Genomic DNA, 24,679 nt, shown 5'->3' with positions numbered 1-24,679 from the left:
AGAGGGACAGGAGGGTGCGTTACTGCAACACTGCAGGCAAGACATGAGGACAGCGTGGTCTGTGGCGGTTACAGGGAAGAAGCTGGGGAGGAGCCACACTGAGGAGACAAGGGACAGTCAGCGATGACCAGATTTGGTGATGAAATAATAAAGGAGGGGAGAGTCAGCGATGACCAGATTTGGTGATGAAATAATTCAGGATTCAACCATGATCCCCCAAGTTTCCAAATTATGATCAGACAGACCACATGTGGGGGAAATGGATGGAGATTTTAGATATACCAAAGTGCTTTTCAGACTGTCAAACAGAAATTTTTTAACACAAACTGATTGCACCAGAGACCAGAGAGGTCTTAGATTCTTGGGTGCCCACAAGAGATTTCTTGGGCTCCACTTAAGAGCAAAGGTTAGGAACACCTAATGACTAATGGCCTGGGACAGCACAATAAAGGGAGAAATGCTTCCAGTCAAAACTCGAAGAATTCTCTCAGAAGACTAAAGACTAATCCTGGGTCCTCAATTACTACACCTTCCTTTTCACAAGCGAAAAAGATGAAGTGTTGACTCCTCTTTGACAGACTGAGAAGTCCCTTGATGGTTAGGTAGCTCCAAAATGACAAGATCATTTTACAGTTCCTCAAATACTGGCTTTTAGTTAAGCTGAAAGATCCCACCCCATTTTGGCATTTGTACATTGGTATATACCTCTCGACTCCCACTAAGCATTCAGCCGCCTTCCCAAGTGGGTCAGTGGTAAAGAATCTGTCTGCCAATGCAGGAGATGCAGGTTTGAGCCCTGGGTAGGGAAGATTCCCCTGGAGAAGGAAATGGCAACCCACTCCAGTATTCTTGCCTGGGAAATCCCATGGACAGAGGAGCTTGGCAGGCCACAGTCCACGGGGTCACAAAGAGTTGTACCTGACTCAGCACCTAAACAACCACAACAAGCATTCATTCACCAAACAGGTGACTGGGCTACGTGCTGGGATGAGAGACTAAGACTGCAGTCTCAAGCTCAGCCCCATACTAAACTATCAGTTATGATTCAGCATGTTAAGAGCTAAGGTAGATGGAAATGTAGAATATTTGGGGGAGCATCACGGAGAGAAAGCTAACCCCCGCTTGGGAGGTCAGGGAAGAGTTTCCAAAGGGACTATCTGACAAGAATGGTAAAAGATGCCACCCTTGAAATCCAGCTACATAAGTTAGCCAGACAAAGATGACAGAACAAGTTTATCTTGTGGAGAAATGAAGAAGCTGGTCTCTTAGAGGACAGAGGTAGAAAAGTTTTCCTGGAAGACAAAAAAAAAAAAACAAGTGTAAAGACACAAAGGCAAGAACAAGCAGATTGTATTGTTCAGAGAACTCTAAGAAGTCTAATGAGGATGAAACACAGGGTCCAATGATAAGAGCGGAGAGACAAGAGGAGGCAGGAGGAAAATGGGAGCAGAGGACGGAAGGGCTCATACTGACTATGCACAGAGGCAGGACAGCTCAGGGACTGGGGTCGCAGACGGGGAAACAAGACTGTCCAGGTTCAAATCCCAGGTCTACTCCTTACTTGTCAGACGACAACAGGCAGGTTACTTAAGATCTCGGTGTCTGAGTCTCTTCAAGTGTCAAATGCAGCCAATGTAAATTCCTAGCTCATGTGAGAATTAACTGAAACAATTCATGCTTAGAACAAAAATGCTTAGAGCAATGCCTGGTAGGCAGGACTTAACAGAAACTGGCTCAATAAATGATACTATCGTCACCACCATCCGTATCAAAACTGTTGGCTTTGACAGGATAAACTACAAGCAAAGCCACCAGCACGCCTATAGTATTTGCCTGTACCTCTCATCCCCTTTCTGCTTTATATTACAGCCATTTCCCTAAGTCTTATCCTTACATTTTTAGATCTCCACACTGAGTTGTACAAAACATCTTACATACAATCGTCACTAAAAAGCTTGAGGAAAAGTTAAGACCAACAGATTAAATCCTCACAACTACGGCTTAAAAACTCTTTCTTCAACTCGCTGATGTCACTAAAATATACAATAAATATTTAATAAATCTTAGCTACGTTAATGAAAACAATGCAGTATCATTTTAGGTTAATACACATATGACTCTGCAAAGTTTCAGAATGCCTAAAACTTCACAAAGGAACAAAAAGAATAGCAGACAGAGAAAATCAACAGATTTGAAAGTTATGGATGTAAGATTTGGCAACTGCTCTTACTCATCAAATAGATATGTACTTTAATGACTTTTGTCTAGTAATATCCTTCTGCACTTCAAAACCCCCAAGGGTTTGGGCACAGAATTGATAAACTAGACAGAAGAATGCCAGGACTGAGAATCTAGGCAGTCATGATACTGGGAAAAAAGCCCCAGCTAAAAATAGGCACACAGACGGAGGGAACATAATCTTGAGACCCAAGGACTATAAACAAAGAAAGGAAACAGCATCCAAGGTTTCAAGTGTCAGTCCACCCAGGGGCTGGGTCAGTATTAACTGGAGGCCCAAAGGGCAGGAACCCACACAGATCTAAATAAGCAGGCCACCCACATTGACAGCCTAGCATCAGGGGACAGAAACTCATAGTTTGGTATATAAGAAAAACATCACATGTTCAGATATCTGTAGATATGGCTAAATCAACAATGGGCAGAATAACTGCTTTTTTTAATAATAGAGGGAAATATATTTGGAAGCCGGTCTAAATAAGGAGAAACTTGATCTAATTTGTTCTCTTTCACAGGGCTAGCTGAAGTTTCTGGGAATACCTCCAAAGATGCTTACTGGAAGGAGGCCCTTTATATCAAGTAAACTCTTCCCAGCATGTAAACAAAGTTCCCCTTGAAGACGGCTTCTGTTTCCATCACAAGTGTGGAAAATACATCTCCTCCTCAATGGCTTCTAGTACCACTTCACTGTAATAAGGGCTTGGATATGGACCACTAGGAGTATCTCCAGGTCTATGTAACTGAATTGACGAAGGACAAATAAGCAGTAAGAAAACTTAGTTTGCTCTTTTACTTTGGCCAATTTGGGCTTAACTGGACAAAACTTGTTTCTTCATATCACATGCTATACCAAACAAGGCGACAAGGAAGGCTTCCTTATCAAGATTATTTCTGGTCACTCATAAACAATGAGCAATTCCAGAAGGAGCAGGCCCAGGTGTAACTGCCTGTATGTCTCATCCTGGGCGTCCAAGTATTAAAGATACATTTTATGCTTGTCTGCCTAGCTGCTGAAAAAGCACTTCTCATATTCATAGTAAATGGCCAACTTTCTTCATCTGTAAAACAAGCATGGTGGTGTTGGTTTAATCACTAAGTCATGTCCGACTCCTGCGACCCTATGAACTGTAGCCTGCCAGGCTCCTCTGTCCATGGGATTCTCCAGGCAAGAATACTGGAGTGGGTTGCCATTTCCTTCTCCAGTAAAACAAGCATACTTTTTAAAAAATGTATTTATTTACTTATTTGGCCGTATCAGGTCTTAGTTGCAGCCCGCAGGGTCTTTGTTGGATCATGAGGGATCTTTTCTTTGGGCTCACAGGCTCTACTTGCAGAGCATGGGCTTAGGTACCCCACAGGATGTAGAATCTTAGTTCCGTGACCAGTGATTGAACTGGCATCCCCTGCATTACAAGGCAGATTCTTAACCACTGGACCACCAAGGGAAGTCCCACAAATATAATACTAATCACACTGGAGTACTAAGAAAATTAAAAGAGATGGCAAGTTTTAAGAGCCTAACAGGGCCTCATCCACGGGAAGCAATACTGCTCATGCTCCTCTTTTCTCCCAGGCCCAGGGAATACACCAAAGCTGGATTCCAGGCTTCTGCCAAGTAAGACTTCAGAGACCCCAGAAGCAGAGAAGCTAGGTGCTATACTTGTGGTGAGCCACCGGGGCCAACATGAAGACTAAAGGAACGGACAACTACAGCTGAGGGAGAGAGAGGTAAGCACTCAGTTAACAGCCGATACTTTTTCAGGTTGGCTGATGACTGTCAAAGGTGGAAGGAAAGAACACTGGGATTGGTGAGAGCCAAGGAACTGGGTTCAAATTTTAGCTCCAGGGGTCACCTGTCTGACTATGGGCAAGTCAGTTAACCTATTTTTAAATGTCTTCACCCGAAAAAATGTAGATACTTCTTTTGTAAGGTTGGGGAGGGGGGTTGTTTTGTTTGTGGATTTAAAAAGATAGTACACTGGAAAGTACGATAGACACTTAACAGTTTTTCCCTACGCTATCCTGGGGTTCCAAGAAATATCAAGTAAGCGCCCCCAAGGTCTAAGAAAAAAAGCACTGAGTAGGGCCCCTGGGTTCAGAAAGAACCACTGAAACTAACCCAGAAATGATCCATAAGAAGAGTTTTCTGGATCTGTTCAGTTCAGTTCAGTCGCTCAGTCATGTCCGAATCTTTGCAACCCCATGAACCGCAGCACACCAGGCCTCCCTGTCCATCGCCAACTCCCGGAGTCTACCCAAACCCATGTCCATTGAGTCAGTGATGCCATCCAGCCATCTCATCCTCTGTCATCCCCTTCTCCTCCTGCCCCCAATCCCTCCCAGCATCAGGGTTTTTTCCAATGAGTCAACTCTTCTCATGAGGTGGCCAAAGTATTGGAGTTTCCAACATCAGTCCTTCCAATGAACACCCAGGACTGATCTCCTTTAGGATGGACTGGTTGCATCTCATTGCAGTCCAAGGGACTCTCAAGAGTCTTCTCCAACACCACAGTTCAAAAGCATCAATTCTTCGGCGCTCAGCTTTCTTCACCATCCAACTGTCACATCCATACATGACTACTGGAAAAATCATAGCCTTGACTAGACAGACCTCTGTTGGCAAAGTAATGTCTCTGCTTTTAAATATGCTATCTAGGTTGGTCATAACTTTCCTTCCAAGGAGTAAGCGTCTTTTAATTTCATGGCTGCAGTCATCATCTGCTGTGATTTTGGAGCCCCCAAAAATAAAGTCTGACACTGTTTCCACTGGGCCCTAAACAAATTCATGCTTTGAAGTCTGGTGACATCTAAAGGATTAATTCTGTGAATCCAGCGAACCACAGGTTGTAAAGCAGCACAAGATTCAGAGCTCAGAAGACACAGAGAAAAACGCTTACACAGGGGACGAGGATACAAGAGCAAGCCCTACAGCGGGACAGGAGGAGGAACAGACGCACATGCAGGCAGGACGCTGAGGCACCCCGCGCCTCACTACATTACAGTGACACCTACAGGAGGGACGGGGCTATGAAACAGGGGAAGGTTGGCCCAACATGGCCTGAGCTCTGATGCCTAAAAATACACGGTTCCAGGGGCAAGAGGGAAAAAATATACAGAAATTTTTTAAAAAGTTAGGCAAATTGTATTTTATGATGAGGATTATCTACACTAGAAGTCCATAAAAGGATTCTAAATCAAGAATAACCTATTCTTGATTAGGCTGGAATGAGTGAACAAAACAAGGAAAACCGACGTTTCCAAATCTGCTCTCAACATTTTTCTGCGTCTGTGACGTCCTTTCTTGTAACAGGCTAGGATACGAATCCCAGAAATCTGGTTTGTGTACTGGCACACAACTGCCTAGGTTTATGGGGAAGAATAATAATCACACAAATAGTCTATTTTTCCAAGCTCAAAACTTGGGTCTTAGAAACCCTGTGCTCACAGCTCCCGAGGCTGCCATCACCAGCTGACTAGAATTTACACCCAAGAGAAAAACCTATCTGAAACCCTTGGTTAGACCTACCTTATTCATATAATTGCAATGAAATACTTACTTAGCCCTGGAGAAAAGCAGTCAAAGGGACAAAACTGTACTCAAAATAGTAAAAACAGAACTATCATATGATCCAGCAATTTCACTTTAGGGTACATATCTAAAGAAAATAAGAATGCTAACTCGAAAAGACATGCACCCCCCATGTTCACTGCGGCATTATTTAGAAGAGCCATGATACAGAAACAACTTGAGGGTCCACTAATGAAAAGAAAGACAGAAAATGTGATACACACACACACAGAGGAATATTATTCAGCTATAAAAAAGAATGAAATCTTGTTATTTGCAACAACATGGATGAACCTTGAGGGCACTATGCTAAGTGAAATGAGTTAGAGAAAAACAAACACTGTGTGACCTCACTTATATGTGGAATCTGAAAACAGCAAGCTCATAGATACAGAGAACAGACTGCGGGCTGCCAGAACTGGAGGTAGGGGGTGGGAAAAATGAGTGACGGGAGTCAAAAGGTACCAACTTCCACTTATGAAATTAATAAGTCACGGAGATATAATGTGCAGCACAGTGACTATTGCTAATCTTAACTAACTAAAGTTAATCTGCCTTACTGTAGATTTGAAAGTTGCTAAGAGAGTAGGTCTTAGAAGCCCTCATCACAAAAAAAATTTTGGTTAACTATGTAAGGTGACAGATGTTAACTAGATTCAGTGTGGTGATATACACAAACATGGAACCATTGTTGTACACCTAAGACTAATATAATGATATATGTCAAATATACCTCAACTGAAAAAAAAAAAAAAACAAAGGCAGAAGGAAAAAAAAAAGAAGGAAATAACTGTCATGGGATTAAGCAGAGCTGTCTGAATCACTACTAGGGGAAAGGAGAAAAAAGGAGACTAAGCTGACCAGAGGAACAAGTGGAAACCACCAAACTTTCTATAGTAGTTGCCAAAACAGGAAGTTTACTTCAACAAATAATCACAGGAAGACAGGTTGAAAAAAGAAAACTTAGACAGCAAGATATAAAATAAAATAGAATCTTTCCTATTTCCCACTGTAACAGAGGTAAGTAAAATTTCTTTGTTTCAGGTCGTTATTATAAAATTCTAAACAAATATTTATGAACAAAAGATGTTCTACAATTGTCAGACATTATTCAACTATCAAATAAAATAATAAAGGGTGATTTAATTTTAAAAACTTCTATAAAGTAACTGCACAAATACACAAAAGTGCCACAAATAGCCCTGTGATTAGTATCTTCAACAAACTAGTCTAGATAAAGGTCACTTGCAACCAATATCTCAAAAATAATCTTTAAAACAAGATGGTATATTCGACATTGCAGTGGGAGTTGTAGCCAGAGCAATGAGGCCAAGATAAGAATAAAAGGCATCCAAATTAGAAAAGAAGTAAAACTATGCAGAGAAACGACCCTACATGTGCAAAATCCTAAAGAAGTCACAAAAACTATTCAAGCTAATAAACAGATTCAGCGAAGTTGCAGGATACAAGATCTACAGGGACTGTAAATATTCATAACCTTGGATCTGGCATTGGTTTGTTAGATAGAACACAACATGTGGAAATTAAATGACATATTTCTGGTTAACCAATGTATCAAAGAATAAATCAGACAGTATCTTGAGCCAAAGAAAATGGAAATACAACACATCAAAACTTACGGGATACAAAAGCACTTCTAAGACGGCAATTTACAGCAAAAAAAAAAAAAAAATCTCAAATAAATAGCCCAACTTTATGGCTAGCTGCTTAATGGCACAGGGCTTCCCTGTGGGGTGACGAAAACGAACGAGAAGGAAGCAACGACTGCACGGCACTGTGATTTTACTAAACGCCACTTTAAAATGGTTAACTTTTATGTTACATGAATTAAACCTCAATTAAAAATGCAAAAAGGGGGGTTGGGACATGGTTTAACTACCTAAAATATTTTAAACAAATTTATTTTCTGTTCAGAAAACACCACCGAAATAAAGCAGTTCATCACAGCATGTTTTAAAATAAAGTTACTCTCCCAAATACTTCTTAAGAATAATATTAACAGTATGCCCTATTTCTTACCAGAAGACTCTTTTCCATTCTGTTTTTCATAGAGGGTGCCCACAGACATCAGGAAAACAATAACCAGGAATACTGGAATTCTCCATGAGCCAGCCAAGGATGCTGCAAATCATTAAGAATCAACATGTTTAGTGAAATAAAAACCTAGCACTTGCCTTTAAAGACTCAGTTTAGTAGACTGACAGAACAATTTGGCAAAATATGTGAATAAGAAAATAGTTTCACAGGGAAAAAAAATTTTTTTAAAGGCCACCAGACAGCTGAAACCTCAATTCAGGGCTCCTCTCAGGAAATCCAGCCCCGCTCTAAAGAATGAGGGTGTGCCAGTCTACCTCTAAGGGGCATGTTTCCTGAGGAATCAAGTCCATTCTAAAGCACATTCAGGGTTTAGGACCATCAAGCCCCACATCTAACCCCAGAAGGACCTGCATCAGGCACAGAACCTTAAGTCATGGTGTCTGACTTGCCCTCCTGAAAATAGCTGGGTGTGAATTCTACCTCTCAAGAAAGAGTGGAACGGCCCACAGGAGCATGGCAAAAAGCTTTAATGTAACCTAACAGGTGGCCAAGGATCAAAAGCCATTTGTATTTCCCTGAGCTGGTCTAGAGGCTTAGGAACATACCTGCCAATCTCCCTCCTCTACCTTCCCCAAACTCAAAATGAATCCCAACAGATATAAGGGGATCTTGTTGAGAAATTCCTTTAACATTCCAAGTCAGCAAGCTAGAAAGTTATGCTTTGTTCCTTATCAGATTCTGAGCAAAGACATACTTCCAATCAACTCTAGTTTTTTTTCTAACAATAAGCAGCTCTAAAAACTACTTCTAATAGGCTATCTACTACTCTAGGTTACTGAATTTTGTTTTTAAACTAGAACTTGATGTTTCCATCAAGTTTTAAAGATAAATTTAAAGACTGATTTAAAGATAAATCAGTCCCTGAAAAATCACTCTACAACATCCTAGCAGCCTCTCAGCTAACAGTGAAGAGTCTCAAATAACAGGGAACTCATTACTTTGAACAGCTCTGACACTGATCATCCTTTATGTTAAACAGAGTCGTGTCTCTCTGAAGCTACTCCTTGCTCTGACACTTGCCCCAAATGGTTAGAGAGATCTGTTTAAACCACTCTTTCACAGAATCCTTCAAATATGTGAAACAGGTTTCCATATTTGATATCGTTCCATCTCCACCTCTCCCCTCCCCTGTAGCCCCGGTGCTCTGCTCTTATGGAGAGTAAACATCTTTGGTTCCCTTAATAGTTCCTCTCACATGATTTTGAGCACCTCTTATCATTTTTACTGCTTATCTATATCTTTCTTAAGTAAGACACTCAGAAACAGCCAGGATAGTCCAAGTGTGTTCTACTTTTTAAGATATATCAATATTTATTCTTAAAAGAACTTTTTGAAAATGGACATTCCATATAATTAAAAGTAGATATCTTAAAGTATAACATTTTCATTCAAGATTAATGACTGTTTAAGCCAGAACATTTTCAAATGACTAAAGAATTTTAAATGCAACACGTAAAACTTCAAAAAATTCGCTTTGATTCACATGGTCAGCCGCCGCTGACCTTAAGCTAGACTTTCTTAGGGAAAAAAAACAGACCCACCTAAATGAAAAAGCAATATAATCCAGACAGGAATTGACATTGCTCTCAAGTAGCGTTCAGTGCTTGCATTCCACTTGAATGAAACAGCCAACACATAGCCAACTACCAAGGTCCAGATCTTAAATAAATGAAATACAGACACAGCTGTAAAATATATACATGTGAAATAAACATACAATTATATAAAACTTGCAAGCCTCTACATAGCATGAGACCTGTGGGAACAACGTGGATGACCGCTGGTGGTGCTAACAGAAGAGGGCATAGGTTCTCTTCCTCTTCCTTGATAAATCAAGTTTTGAAATAAACAGGTTTGTTTAATGTTATTATTAAAACCCCATGCAGTGATAATATCTTTAACAAAAAATACATAAATATAGTTTCATTTAAGTTCAAAAGCTACAGCATGCATAAAGATACTTAAGATACTCAATTTTTAAGCCATGGATTTCAATTAAGAGCTTCACTTTGTGGAATTCTTAAAAGTTTTCTCTATAGATTAATGTTTACAAAAGAAAAGAAGAAACAAGTGGGAATTCCCTTGAGAGTCCAGTGGTTAGACCTCCACACTTCCACCCCTGGAAGGGAACGGCAGTAGGAGAGCTGGGTTCGATCCCTGGTTGGGGAACAAAGGTCCTGAAAGCCTCACACAATGGCCAAAAAAGAGAGAAAGAAAGGAAGCTTTCGAAAAAGAAGCAGGCTAAAAGATTCAATTACAACCTATGAAAATATGCTTGTTACCACTAAAAGAACTTTTTGAAAGCTAAAAAGAAGGCAGGCAGCTGAAGTGTGACCCTGCTGAAATAACCTAGGTAACAGATGGTTAAAACCTAGTCCAGAGTTACACACAGTTGAGGAAGTATAGCTGAAAAAAATATTACCAGAGGAAAAAACAGGAAGACAGAACAGGTGAACCAGAGCCCCCTCCTCAGTTTTTGCCTACACTAAAACCAAATGACTCTAAGTACTCACAAACCATCAATGCAGCTGACACAGAAACTCTCAAATAACCTCATATTTTAATAGAACACACACAAAAGATGGAAAGAATAGAACAAAAGCAAGCATCAACATTTTATTAAAATAACCTGAACCTTGAAAAAAATATAGACAAATTAAAACAAAACAAAAAGGACTTTAAGCTGTAACCCAGAGAATGAAGAAAACTGATATGGTTACTACAAAAGACAGAAAAAAACTACCTACTTTATTTTGATCATCTCTGTCAAAATACTCTTCAGGTCTAAAATATGTTTATAGCTTCAGACATGAGAATTCAGTTTGGGGACCTTATTAAATAATGATAAGCTCTGAAAAAGGGTAAAATGTAAAGAACCTCATCATAGTCTAATTTAGGACCTTGAAAAATTAATAACCTAAAGTTTCAATAACTGGGACATGGTTAACTCTGAATGATTCACTCAATACAATGTTATGCAATCATTAAAGCAGGCTTTATTAAATAAAGACTACATAACTTAGAATATTCCTAAGATATTATTAAGGAAAAAGCAAAATACAATAAACATATAAGACAGGATTATATCTATTTCATGGTGGGGGGAAGGAAATGTACTAATAAGTTGTATTTAGGTGATAAGATTTTTTGGTAATTTCCCAGTTGTCTTTAATAAGCACTAATTCTTTCATAACGAAAAGGACATTAAAATATTCTTCTTCAAGCAACAAGTAAGATGAAATATTAGAGATCTAAAATTCCAGATGTATGAGCACATGGGAAGTGAGCCTACAGCTGCCTCAAAAAAGTTCAAGCTCGTAGGACCACACAGATTTAACCCTGGGAATTTAGAGAATTTTGAGATAGGCTGGTAGAGCTCAGAACAAAATCTGTGTGTAACAACAATACACTTATATAGCACTTACCATGGGCTAGGCCTTGCTCTATATTAGCACATTATATACATGAACTCACTTAACCCATATAACCCCAGGAAATAAGCACTGTTATCATTCTCATTTTAGAGATGAAAGAAATTGAGACTTCAAAGAACACTTGCCCAAGGTAATACACCTAAAAAGTGAGTCAAGATTAGAACCTGGGGATCTGGGTCCAGAATCTACTTTCTTAACAATAAGGAGAAAAAAGGGTAGTGCCAGAAAAATAAAGAGGAAAAGCTGCTCCAGTATTCACAAGGGAAAATAAAAACAGTTGATTTTGATGACTACAAATTCCTGAAATTTTCTTTAAAAATGATCCTCAGAAAAAATAAAAAATAAATTTAAAAAAATAAATAAATAAAAATTATCCTCGGCAAATGGTTAGTCTTCAGAGGTATGTGACACAAGCATAATCAGCCCTGTTTTTTAAACATGCACTCAGCAATTTAGATGAAAGACTAGAAGGTGTATTAGTTGAATTTGCGGATTACACAAAGTTGGGAATAGTGAATATAAATGATTCAAAAAGATATTCTGAAACTAGAACAATGGGCTAACCAAGTAAGATTAAATTTAATAGAGAAGAATGCAGAGTTTTGCTTTTAGGTTCAAAACTCAGCTATATAAATACAGAATGGGAAGAGAATAGCTCGTCAGAAGTATAACTGGTGTGAATGCCTATTAATAAAAGTACATTAGGGAAAGTGTTTCAGTGACTTGCACTATCAAACCACCTGGGCAATAAAATTCAGAGTGCAAAAAGAAATGGAAATTACAATATAGGAGATACAGGTGCAGGGTGGGGGGGAATTGTTCAGCTTAGGAAAGAGAAGGAAATAACAAGATTCAACAGCTATCTTCAAATAGCTGGGGAAATGTCATCTGAGAGAGGCAACAGACAATTTTCTATAGTTCTGAGAGCAGAAATCACAGGTGGAAATTAGGAAGCAACATATTTCAGCTTAATATGATGAATTCTTCTAATAAACTGATTTGAGAGCAGGAGGAGAAGGGGGCAACAGAGATTGAGATGGTCAGATGGCATCATCGACTCCATGGACATGAGTTTGAGCAAGCTCCGGGAGATAGTGAAGGACAGGGAAGCCTGGCGCTGCAGTCCATGGGGCTGCAAAGAGTTGGACACAACTGAGCGACAGAACAACAACAAATCTAAAAAGGAAATAAGATACTATCACTAAAAGTTTGAGCAAAAGCTGATGCAGAAGACCAAGTAGGAGAATGTGCCCTCAGTGAGAAGCTGAACCAGAGGATCACAGAGGACGTGCTTTCAGATTTGAAGCCTACGATACTTTTCAACCAGTCTCTAACAAGTTTTTGTTTCTTAGCTGTATTCCTAAGGAATTAGTATCACTTGCACAGCAAGGAAAAAAATGAGAGATCGCATACTTCAAATTTTTTAAAGCAAACTCAAGAGTCGGACACAACTGAAGCGACTTAACACGCATGCATGCATGCATGATCAAATCATAGCCCTAATCAGATCATTGTTTCAGATATTTCAATCTCCTTTAAAACCATTTTATTATAATTTGCAAACTCTATTCTCCTCACGATGTGGCAACTTAGAGTCAAGAATATTTTATAATCAAAGTCTTTACGTGAGAAAGAACCTAAGCACTGGAAAACTTTCCTCCTTACTGTTGCCAGGCAAGCAAAACACACCTAGAAGTGGAATGGAGTAGGCCTGGCCAGCTGGCTAATCTACAATCCCAAAGAGCCTTGGTGGCAGTACTACCAAACTCTTAGGATCTGTAAAACCAAATATCCAGGAACCCTGCATGCGTGCTAAGCCACTTCAATCATGTTCAATTCTGTGCGACCCCACGGACTGTAGCCCACCAGGCTGCTCTGTCCATTCCAGTATTCTCCATGCAAGAATACTGGAATGGGTTGCCACGTCCTCCTCCAGGGGATCTTCCCAACCCAGGGATCGAACCCAGGTCTCCTGCATTGCAGGCGGATTCTTTACCAGTTGAGGCACAAGGGAAGCCCTAAGCCACTTCAATCGTGTTCAATTCTGTGCGACCCCACGGACTGTAGCCCACTAGGCTGCTCTGTCCATTCCCGTATTCTCCATGCAAGAATACTGGAATGGGTTGCCATGTCCTCCTCCAGGGGATCTTCCCAACCTGTGGATCAAACCCATGTCTCTTGTGTCTCCTGCATTGGCAGGCGGGTTCTTTACTACTAACACCACCTAGGAATTCCCTCAGCAGGTTCTTCAAGCTCTCTAAAATTAGGATGATAATTAGACATCATTCAAGATAAGCCAACACTTCACACAACTAGGGTCGAGTAGCCCAGAGATGGGTCCTGGTTTGTTCAAAGTCACAAGGCAAGCTACTGACAGAGTCCAGTTTAGAATTTACACTCCTATCTTTCAGCCACTGTTCTTTCCACTTTATGTTTCTTTATGAAGTAAAATGGAAACAATGCAATCAGAGGCCATGGAGAAAACAAATCCATTACTACCACAAAAACTGTAAATGTCTTCAAATGTTCTAACAATTCTGAACTAAAGGAGAGAGGAACACCTAAAACACTCCCAGCAAAGAAAAATGGTGGAGCAGGAAGGCGAGCTTTTTAGATTTATCTTGATAGCCCTACACCAAGCGAAGATGACCAGGACCCTAAGGACTGAGATATATCTGAGTCTGGTGCAATAGATGATTTTTTTTCCCCTGGTGTTTAGAAAATCACCAAGTCAATACAATATTTGAAACTGTTTTTTTACAATTGCCCATATTATAAATGCTTAGTATTTCACTGGCAGGTAGGATGGAGTACTAGGAGAAGAGAAGAGCTAGGAGACTGAAGGAACCCCAAAGAAAGGGGAATAGAAACTGAATGGGAAGGATAATGTGGTAACAAAGGAAAACACAGGTGCTGAAGACCCTACAAAGGAAAACGGGATAGGACTTGGAAATAAATGAACAGGTATAAGGATAAAAGAGAGGTGACTAAGATTTCTAGATGACAGGAATTCAGGGGTGTCTGGGGGAACCATGTGTGGGTAGTCCAACCCTGATATTCTTCTATTTTTTCTCCCTAATAATTAAAATCAATTTGTACTTAAAAAAATAATTAAACTAAAAAATGTTCCTCCACAACATACTGGAGGAAAACATTTTAAAATCTTTAGTGAAGGTCTTGATGACAAAGGGCCGTCAACTGCTGATAGGTCTATTGAGTAAGTACCATTTACTGAATGAACAGATCAATCTCGAAATCTTCCCACCTATGAAATCCATCCCTCTGACTTCACATGACTATCGTGAGAATGAAATAACATACATCAAAGTGCCTACCACTACGTGGCAGATGCTCAAAAACTGGATCTTAAATGCATGAACTGTCGGCTCTCCAAAATGTAGATTTGCTTAAACTCACTTTTCTCTCTACCTCGCCCATCCGTATCTCTCCCATCCATATTTCTCAGCAGCAGCAGCTCAAATTTTCAAGCTGTCTAGAAAGCATCAAGACTCCTTTTTTTTTTTTTTAAATGACATGCAGCCCTGGTTGGGCTCACAAAACCAAACCATTGTGAACTATGAGATAGAAAAGTCAGAGAGAGGGCAAGCTGCCCGGTCACATGACCGACTTGCACTTCACTTCAGGCCTTACTCAGCACTTGGAACAGAGAGCTGAGGACTCCCTGTCTCTGCTTCCCAGGTACACTTTTAACTTTTAGCTCACCCCCATCCAACCACCTGCTCCTAAGGACTGCTTCAAGAAGCACAACCGCAAGTTTCTCTCCAACTCAGATCAACCTCCAGGCTCTACTCCCTCAATTTAGGCCCCCCACCACGTCCTACCCTCTTTTAACTAACTCATTCTGTGCCTTTTATAATGGGATTTTTATCCCTTCCTCCCATCACTTTAGCTAATCAGCTAAAATAATTAATTGCCTTTACCTTCCTTCCCCTCTTCTAATCTAGCTAACCTTGGTCATTGCTTCTCTTCTGCTAATCCACAACCCATACAAAAATTATGTAAATAAAATATAAGGAAGGCATTTATCTTCAGTAAAAAGATATTCATAGCTATATACACTAAGCTGCGGGCACTTTTTCACAACTATTCAATTCCTCATCTCTTTCCACTATCTGTGAGTGACTAGCTCAAATGCCCCTGTTTCCATTAGTCATGTCAAATGTACCCATGTATTCAATTCTAACTTCACTATGAAAATACAGCGTTCATATATGTTAGGCCTTTCTTTCCTAATTTCTTACAGTTTGGTGGATACATTACTTGATCTTGCCTATAGTAATTTACAATAAACTGCAGTACCAATAGTCAAAAATGTTAGCAGGATCTATAAGTATGTCTGAATTTGACAAGATTGACTTTCTTGAGGATAGGAATCAAGGCATAGTCATCTTTATATTTCTTAACAGCATAGAGTATTCTGCCTTTTATGCAAGGGGCATTCAATCAACTTAATTGAACTTAAAACAACAAGGTAAGGGAGAAGTAACGTCTAACTGCTGCTCCATGAATGTGAACCTTGGATTTGTTCAAAGTCTGAGTGCCTCTGGGACGATCACAGCCTCAAGGACCTCAGAAACCTCTCCTGGAGAGTGGCAGGCAAGAAGACAATAAAGAGCAAAGTAACACTAGGATCACTCTCACCTGACAGGAAGTGCAAGAGGGTGCTTCCACACCTCTCCTACCTATCACAATTGAATACAAGTTTCTTGGAGGCCAAGGATTTTGTCTGATCACGAAGCAGTTGCACACACAGGCAGTGTCCCAAAATGATGGATGAGGTGCTCCTCAATACCGTGCTGGCCCATAACTGGTGGGAAATAAACATTTAGATAGATGTATGTCTGTCATCTCCACGAGAATACACTCACCTATGACACATTCCTTGAACACAGAGCCTGTACCTTAATCCTTTTCAATCCCTAACAAAGTCCAGTACCTAATAACATAATCAACTTTTACCTTTAATTGAGAGGTTGCATTGATAGAGCTAGAGAAGACAGGAGTTCTGGTATCAATCACCAACTCTACCAGTAACTTCAGGCAAGCTATAACCTTGCTTGACAGATAAAGGGAATTATTTTGCAACTTGAAATCAAGGTGCACTTAACAGGGACAAAAGTGAATAAATTTATTTCTAGATGGTAGTGCTTATTAACGAAATAGCAGTCTTATGCATTAAATATCCACTTATTTTTTGTCATCCCCAGTGAAATATCCTAAAGGAAATCAACCCTGAATATTCACTGGAAGGACTGATGCTGAAGTTGAAGCTCCAATACTTTGGCCACCTGATGTGAAGAACTGACTCAATGGAAAAGATCCTGATGCTGGGAAGACTGAAGGCAGGAGAAGGGTCAACAGAGGATGAGATGGTTTGGCAGCATCACCGACTCAATGGACATGAGTTTGAGCAAACTCAAGGAGATAGTGAAGGACAGGGAAGCCTGGCATCCTTCAGTCCATGGCGTCACAGAGTCTGACACAACTTAGCAAGTGAACAACAAAGTGAAATGTTTGGATCATTAACTGATCTACAATCTGGCCTGATTTAGGAAACGTGTCACCAGATTATCCTTGCAATCCCTTCCAACTCTAAAGCTCCCTGATTATCTAAGAATAAACTCAGGACGATCCAGGAATCGCAAATATGCCTTTCCTTCACCCAGTCTGCTTAAGAAATCCAGGTGGGAGGAGATGTAATGTCGCAGAGCAATCCCTGCACAGAGTTCCCAAGAAGAGAATGCGGCAAGAAACAGCCCCTGGGGGCTCAGCACCAAGGTGCCTGCCACAAAGGATTTGGAAATCGCCTGAACGGAGAGGCAGCTCTGAACTATTAAGAAAGATTTGTTCCAGGACTTGAGAAACTTGCCTCAACCAGTCCCCTCTTTGTCCCTAACAAGCCTGGTAAGAAGTCACCTCTCCTGTCTGTAGGATGGCAGACTGGACTAGGATCTCTAAGGCCTCTTCCAGGATAGTCCCACGTGAGCAGAACTGAAGCTGTTGAGCATTCCCTCTCCAAGACCAGGAATAAATTCCTGTCCACTTGCCGATGCGCTGAAAGCCCTCCCTGCAAAACGGAAGAGCGCTTCCCTACAGGGCACACGTGCCGAACCGGGAGACTGTTTGGAACCACACCCGTTCTCTCTTCAGAAGGAAGGGCGCCAAGTTCCTCGGGTGCACGGGAAGGAAGGCGGAGACGGACACTGCCTGCGCGCTCAGGTCTGGACCTTTGGCCGCCCTCGCACCGTGCCTAGGGGCAGCAGGATTGCACCCCAGCGAGCTGGGGGTGTGGTGAAGGTCACTGCGTGCCCGGCGGGACGGCCGAGGGCCCGGGCCGTGGCTCACTCACCCACAGGCTGTTGAAGTAGTCCAGCCCGCGGCAGATGAGCGCGCCCGCGTGCGCCAGCAGCACCTGCACGCCCAGGTAGCTGCCCAGGCTGTAGAGGCCGTAAAGGAGCGGGCCGCCGGCGCCCAGCAGCACCAGCAGGCGGCGGCGGCGCAGCGCCTGCTCGCCCAGGGCCTCCACGCCGTAGTCCGCGAAGCAGATGGGCAGCAGCAGCGCGGCCAGCACGATGGGCGTGTGCGCGCGGTGCAGGCGCTGCAGCCAGTGGCGCCCCAGGCGCGTCAGCGAGCTCTTGAAGGGGTGCAGGAAGGTGCCGCACAGCACCGCCCAGAGCAGCGGGCGCAGGAAGGCCTCCAGGATGAAGTAGACCAGCACGGCGGCGCCGCAGCACAGACACACGAACAGCACGGCCCCGGTGTTGTAGAAGGCCTGCTTGATGGGCTTGTCGAAGCGCAGCGCCAGCGCCGCTGTCCGCGGGGTCTCCCCGCCGCCGCCGCCGCCGCCGCCGCCCGCCCCGACCGCACGCTGAGCCCGCGGCGCCCGGCTCGGGGAGCCCCGCGGACTGAGTGCCTCCTCAGGGCCTCCATCGTCGGCCATGGTGCCTTGGCCGCTGCCGCCGCCGCCGCCGAGAGACGGTACTGGGAGGCCTGGAGAGAGGCAGGGCGGGCGACACGCGGCATTGTGGGAGTTGTAGTTCCTAACTGACCACGGAAAGCTTACACAACCTTTGAGGAACTCCAACTCCCAGAGAGTATAGCGAGCGCTCCTTCGCCCTCGGGTTCCCTGTGGTTCATTGGTCCCTGCAGAATTCAGGTAACAGGTTTCGGGGGTCTAAGTGTTAGAAGAGGCAAAAAACAAACTTTCCTCTCCCCGCCAACATACAGTATAAAAGTAGTGTATGCTAGCTCAATTCAAGTGTTCTATTAGTCACAAACTGGGGGGAGGGGAGGAATGTCAGATAACAGCCTTTACACAAAACACCCTGAATCATAAAACAAAACAAAACCCTCCGTTCACTCGCTGGTTATTGTCAACTTTTAGGGAGGCAGAATCCCCAGAGTCACTATCTTCACAGATTGAAAACCCAAGCTGCACATTACAATCCGTGGGGGAATACTTTAAAAAGACCAATTACCATATTCAGTTTTATTGATTTATTTAATAAAGTGTTGGCTCTGGTGTGTTTGGCAGGATTTTAAATAGCGATTACCATATGACAGACCCTGTTATAAATGTCTCATTCCTATTAACTCATCTGACCCTTAGAACAGCCCTACAAAGAAGATGGTGTTATTATCCCCGCTTCTCAATGAGGAAAACTGAGGCTCAGAGAAGTTAAGTACCTTGCCAAGGCACACAGCTAGTACGCACAGAAGCAGGATTCAAACTCAGAGTCTGACTCCTAAGTCGATTCTTACCTACTGCTACTGCTGCTACTGCTACTGCTAAGTCACTTCAGTCGTGTCCGACTCTGTGCGACCCCATCCCTGGGATTCTCCAGGCTAGATCACTGGAGTGGGTCGCCATTTCCTTCTCCAATGCATAAAAGTGAAAAGTGAAAGTGAAGTCGCTCAGTCTGACTCTTCCCCACCCCACGGACTGCAGCCTACCAGGCTCCTCCGTCCATGGGATTTTCCAGGCAAGAGTACTAGAGTGGGGTGCCATTGCCTTCTCCGTCTTACCTACTAGGTTAATTAATTGGTCTGACAAGGGAGCCTTTAGCACAGGGGTCCTCAACCCCCAGGCTGCAGACTGGTACCCATCAGGGGCCTGTTAGGAAATCAGTGGCTCAGCAGGAGAGGAGCATGGGGGAAGCAAGAGATGCTTCATCTGCAGCTCCCCACTGCTTGCATTACAGCCTGAACCAGCCTCACCCCCAGTGGAAAAACTGTGTTCCATGAAACCAGTCCCTGGTGCCAAAAACATTGGGGACCACTGCAAGTTGAACATATTTTTTTTTAAAGCTCTTCAGAAAACTCTAATGTGCAGCTATTGTTGACAACCATGTAGGTGTCAATGCTGGAGCAATTTAAACTCCTGAAGGAACACTAGGTCAGAGTCTCAACCTGCTGCTGTTCCATTTTTGAGACCTGAGGTCAGGTCAGTTGAGCCCCCAACCCTAATTTCCCCTTTCACATGGGAGTAACAATAGAAACTCTTGTGTCAGAAGAGAAAAATGAAGCTCTGAGACAATGCATGGTGCTTCTGTTTTCTTGTTGGAAAGGTCCTGGTACCCAGGCCTACTACTTGTAAAACACCTCCAACAGCATTTTATTTAGAAAAAGAAGAGAGGGGAAGAAGGGAAAGAAGAAGAGAAGGAAGGGGAAGAAGAGGAGGATGAGGAGAAAGGGGAGGAAGAGAAGTAAGAGGAAGAAAAAGAAAGGAGGGAGGAAAGAAGGGGGGAAAGGAGGAAGGTTTTACTGAGTACTCAATATGAGAGTACTTTGAAACTCTGCAAGTTACCCCTCTTCTGTTTTCAAAAAATGTTCAAGTAGAAGAAAAAGTGATTCCTTTCCATCCTGTTTTGGGTTTCAGGTCACAGTCCTTGTTTTCCAAGTGGTGTTTGGACTTTGACTGTAAGTAATTTGCTTCAGTTGTCCTAAACCGTCCTTTTTCCTCTTTGTTCAGGGCTGCTGGGGTAAAGAATCCGCCTACCAATGCAGGAGACGCAGGGGTATGGGCCATTCATAGTACAGAGCATAAGCTGAGGGTTTGCTGAGCAAGTGAATGGATGATTCGCTATCCTTTCAAAAAAGTTGTTTGTGCTTCCTGTGAGAAATAGTACTGAAACACTGGGAATGTTTCTCCTATGTAGTCAATGATTAAGAGCAGAGAAAAATTAAAATGCTGGGATGTAGGGCCTACAAAATAAATTTGAGTACACACAGTCTACTCAAATCTCTAACTCACAGAGTGTATGCTTTTAGGCACATCCTCCAGAATGTGAGGCTACTTGAAGTGGAGTGAAAGTCACTCAGTGGTGTCCAACTCATTGCGACCCCGTGGACTGTAGCCTGCCAGGCTCCTCTGCCCATGGAATTCTCCAGGCAAGAATACTGGAGTGGGTAGCCTATCACTTCTTCAGGGGATCTTCCCAACCCAGGGATCGAACCCAGGTCTCCCTCCTTGCCAGCAGATTCTTTACCTGCTACCAGGGAAGCCTGAGGCTACCTGGGTTTTCTTTTTTAATACCATGTAGCAACTCACCTCAGGGAAGAATAGCCTCTGTGGGCCTCCAGGTACAGTGACGGCACAGAAGAGTGGATCAAGTTGACCCTGGGACCACACTGCCTTTGGTCTGCTTGTTGCATGAACTGATGAATTTCCTAACCATTTAAGCCAGTTTGGGTTCAGTTTTACATTTCTTGCAACAGAAAGCTTTCTGGCTGATAAAATGATAACACCTACATCATTGGCTGCTGTGAGGATAAAATAGGAGAGTGTTTCTAAAGCAGAGGCACAGTGCCTGGGACATGGTGAAAATCTGATAGTGGTTCCCAGGGTGACTCTTCATTTTGTCCTAGAGACACCAAGAGGCATCTCTTAAACCACAGTCAACGTCCACAGACTCCCAGGGCATCAAGATAAAAGCCCCAGAGGTAAAACAAATACAGGAGAGGATTCTCCAGGGCATCATGTCTGTCTTAGAGTGTTTACTGAGTTGTGATGAGCACCTCCTTTAAACAAAAAATCTTGTGCTTACAGTGTAGTGTATACATTACACATAAAAGAGGTGTGTACAATGCAGAAGGAGAAGCCATGTGAAAAGGTAATCAGATGTGCATTTAGATTCCAAATATGAGTTACCACTCTCTTTTCACAAAACCCATAGCAGACATCGCTAATAAATCACTGAACTCTTTCTCACTGAGCCTAGATACAGCCTCAAAATCCTTCTTAGCAGAACATATTAGGGAACCACTACCAACTCCACAAAGTAAGCACACACAAGGAAACATATTTGCTTTTTCTATATTAAACTAGCCATCCAGAGACTTCCCTGTTGGCCCAGTGGCTAAGACTCCACGCTCCCAACATAAGGGCTCCTGGGTTCGATCCCTGGTCAGGGAACTAGATCCAGAGTGCTGTAGCTAAGACCGAGTCCAGCCAAATAAATAAATAATTAAAAAAAAATAACCATTCAGTGTCTGATACTAGATAAAATTGGCAGACTAAAAATGTAAATAAATGGTTTAGAAGAAAAGAGTTTGGGAAGTATGAACATGAGAAGTTACTGTAGTTTTTGTTTTTTTTTTTAAATCTCAGTGCCTGAAGAAAGGATGATGCAACCCAGTGTGATCCCATCGGGCCCTGCCTGACCACTCCTGCTTATCTCTTCTATTCCTGCGCTGAGACATGTACCCTTACTTAAAGCACAAGTCCTGTGAGTTCACTGAGTGGTGTCTAGCCTTTCCTGCCTCCGGGCTCCTGTTCATCCAGTCTAGGTTCCTGTCCTTCTGGCTTGCACCACCCAGCTGTAGCTGACCTTCCACACCATGTCAACAAAGACAAAGTTTACCAGTTCACTAAAAAGGTCAGTGAAGAAATCACCAAATTGGTTCAGCCAACCCAGTTGAGACCCAGGTATCCAGCAACAGACCAGATGAGTAAAAGAAACCTGGGAAGTTCTTTGGGGGAAAACATACATACACACAATCCCCCTTTACAAAAAATCTGCAGCCAAAATTGCTCCCCCTTTCTCTTCCAGGGTAGGAGGAAGTTTGGTAGAGGGGATTGACATCTACAAGATGAATTTTGTGATTAACAATTATTACCAAGAGCCAGAACTGGTGTCTAAAAAATGGCTGGCCCAAAGTGTCCTTTGCTGGTAGGACAGGACACATTTTCATTGAAGTGATTTTTTTCTGGAACGTTTTATCTGGAATGATTGAAGTATGAGAGCTAGGGACCAAGTCTTGGAATTCCTAGTCTACCTTGGCTCTGTTCCCAACAATATACTCCAGCTAACGCTGAGGCTACCCAGAGTATAAACAACCAGCCTTCTGCTGCAAATCAGAGCAAGACTGATCCACCAGGAGATGGTGGAAGCATTTCAAATTGACCAGACTAATCCCTCTTTTATTTACAAGTAAACTATCTTTAGTTGAGAATCAAGTCCTGCTGGGTTTGAATCCTAAGCGATACTTGTTTGTACACCCTTGGCGCCACACTGTCACTGCAGCCTCCAGCTCGTCCCTCTATCTGCCCTCTCGCTCACTCCCATCAGTTCTCTACCCTGTAGCCAGCGTGATCATTCTAAAATACAATCTGATCCCTTCAAATCCTCCTTACCTTGTGGGAAGATTCCAAGCTTTTTACTATGACGTCCAAGGTCCTTTCTGATGGGGCCACACTCACCCTGCCTCACCTCTTCCCACTCTCTGCTTCATCCTTTATCCTCCAGCACTTGGGTGGCCCCTAACGATATCCAGGAGCTAATCCCTAGAACCTGTGAAGTATGTTACCTTCCTTACACTTTGCAGATAATGATGAGGTTAAGGACTTTGAGATGGGGAAGATTATCCTAGATAATATGGATGGGGTCTAAATGTAATCACAGGTATCTCTATCAGAGGGAGGGAAGGAGATGAGACTACAGAAGAGGAGAAGCAACCTGACCTCTCCGACCACAGAGGCAGACATTGGCGTCATGAGGCCGTGGGCCAAAGAATACCCACAGCTACCAGAAGCTGCAAGAGAGAAGGAAGGGTTCTCTCCCCTGGAGTTCCCAGGAGAAACCAGCCCTGCCAGCATCTTGACTTTAGCTCCATACTCTTCCATTCAGACCTCTGGCCTCCAGAACTTCGAAAGAATACATTTCTGTTGTTGGAAGCCACTAAATTTATGGAAACTTGTCACAGCGGCAATAGGAAACTAACACAAACTGTCACATGACAGTGGTTCCCAACTCACCCTGCTGGCCTTTCTCCTGGGGGTGCGCTCCCCTTTCTTGAAGATGCCTCCCCACATCCTTTGCCTGCTTTACTCCTATTCCTTCCTTAAGATTCAGCCGCAGGAACTTCCCTGGTGGTCCAGTGGCTAAGACGCCACGTTCCCAGTGCAGGGGGCCCAGGTTCGATCCCTGGTTAGGGAATTAGATTCCACATGCTGCAGTTGAGAGCTTGTGTGATGCAACTAAAAGATCCTGCATGAGCAACTAAGACCCTGTGCAGCGAAATAAATAAATACTAAAAAAAGAAAGATTCAGCCTCAGTACTACATCCGCTTTCCTGGTTACCCCAGGCTGGGTGAGGATCCCTGCTCTGAGCATCTCCTTACACTGCAGTCACCAAACAATATGATCGCGGTGTTCATGTATTTGACTCCCTGAATAGGCTGTGAGCCTCTCAGGGGCAGAAATCAAGAGCAGGTCTTCCTCTTGTCCTCCATGTGTTCAGTTCAGTTCAGTCGCTCAGTCATGTCCGACTCTTTGCCACCCCATGAACCACAGCATGCCAGGCCTCCCTGTCCATCTGCGTAGTTTCTCACATACTGCCGCTGCTATTGCTAAGTCACTTCAGTCATGTCCGACTCTGTGCGACCCCATCCCTGGGATTCTCCAGGCAAGAACACTGGAGTGGGTCGCCATTTCCTTCTCCAATGCATGAAAGTGAAAAGTGAAAGTGAAGTTGCTCAGTCGTGTCCGACTCTTAGTGACCCCATGGACTGCAGCCTACCAGGCTCCTCCGTCCATGGGATTTTCCAGGCAAGAGTACTGGAGTGGGGTGCATTGCCTTCTCCGTTCTCACATACAGATGGGCACATAAGAGTCCTCAATAAAAATTCATTGAATGAATGAATCAACAAATGGTTAAAGCTTCTTGACCTCCTGGAAGCAAATGACTTTCACGTCCACTCCACTTCAGCAGTCTCTTTTTACAGCCCATCCGCTGGCCCTTGCACCTGGGACTGAGCCCGAAGAAACTCAGAAGTCAAACATCATCAGCCAGGGTCAGG

At 43.0% G+C, this 24,679-nt stretch overlaps 1 protein-coding gene across 2 annotated transcripts in view; it reads right to left on the bottom strand.

Moving 5' to 3' along the window:
• TMEM245 (transmembrane protein 245) overlaps window positions 1-18,375 on the bottom strand; it is a 76,842-nt gene extending 58,467 nt beyond the window's left edge. For both annotated transcript variants that reach the window (XM_043927355.1, XM_043927356.1), the window contains exons 1-3: window positions 17,729-18,375; window positions 9,466-9,583; window positions 7,847-7,948 (exon numbers count right to left, since the gene is read on the bottom strand). In XM_043927355.1, coding sequence (XP_043783290.1) covers window positions 7,847-7,948; window positions 9,466-9,583; window positions 17,729-18,319 — 811 coding nt within the window. In that variant the 5' untranslated portion in view covers window positions 18,320-18,375. The remainder of the gene's footprint in view (window positions 1-7,846; window positions 7,949-9,465; window positions 9,584-17,728) is intronic.
• Between the last annotated feature and the right edge of the window lie 6,304 nt (window positions 18,376-24,679).

Source organism: Cervus elaphus, chromosome 16, assembly GCF_910594005.1.
Source record: "Cervus elaphus chromosome 16, mCerEla1.1, whole genome shotgun sequence".
In the NCBI taxonomy this organism is placed as follows: domain Eukaryota; kingdom Metazoa; phylum Chordata; class Mammalia; order Artiodactyla; family Cervidae; genus Cervus; species Cervus elaphus.
This window is presented reverse-complemented; position numbering and strand designations above follow the sequence as displayed.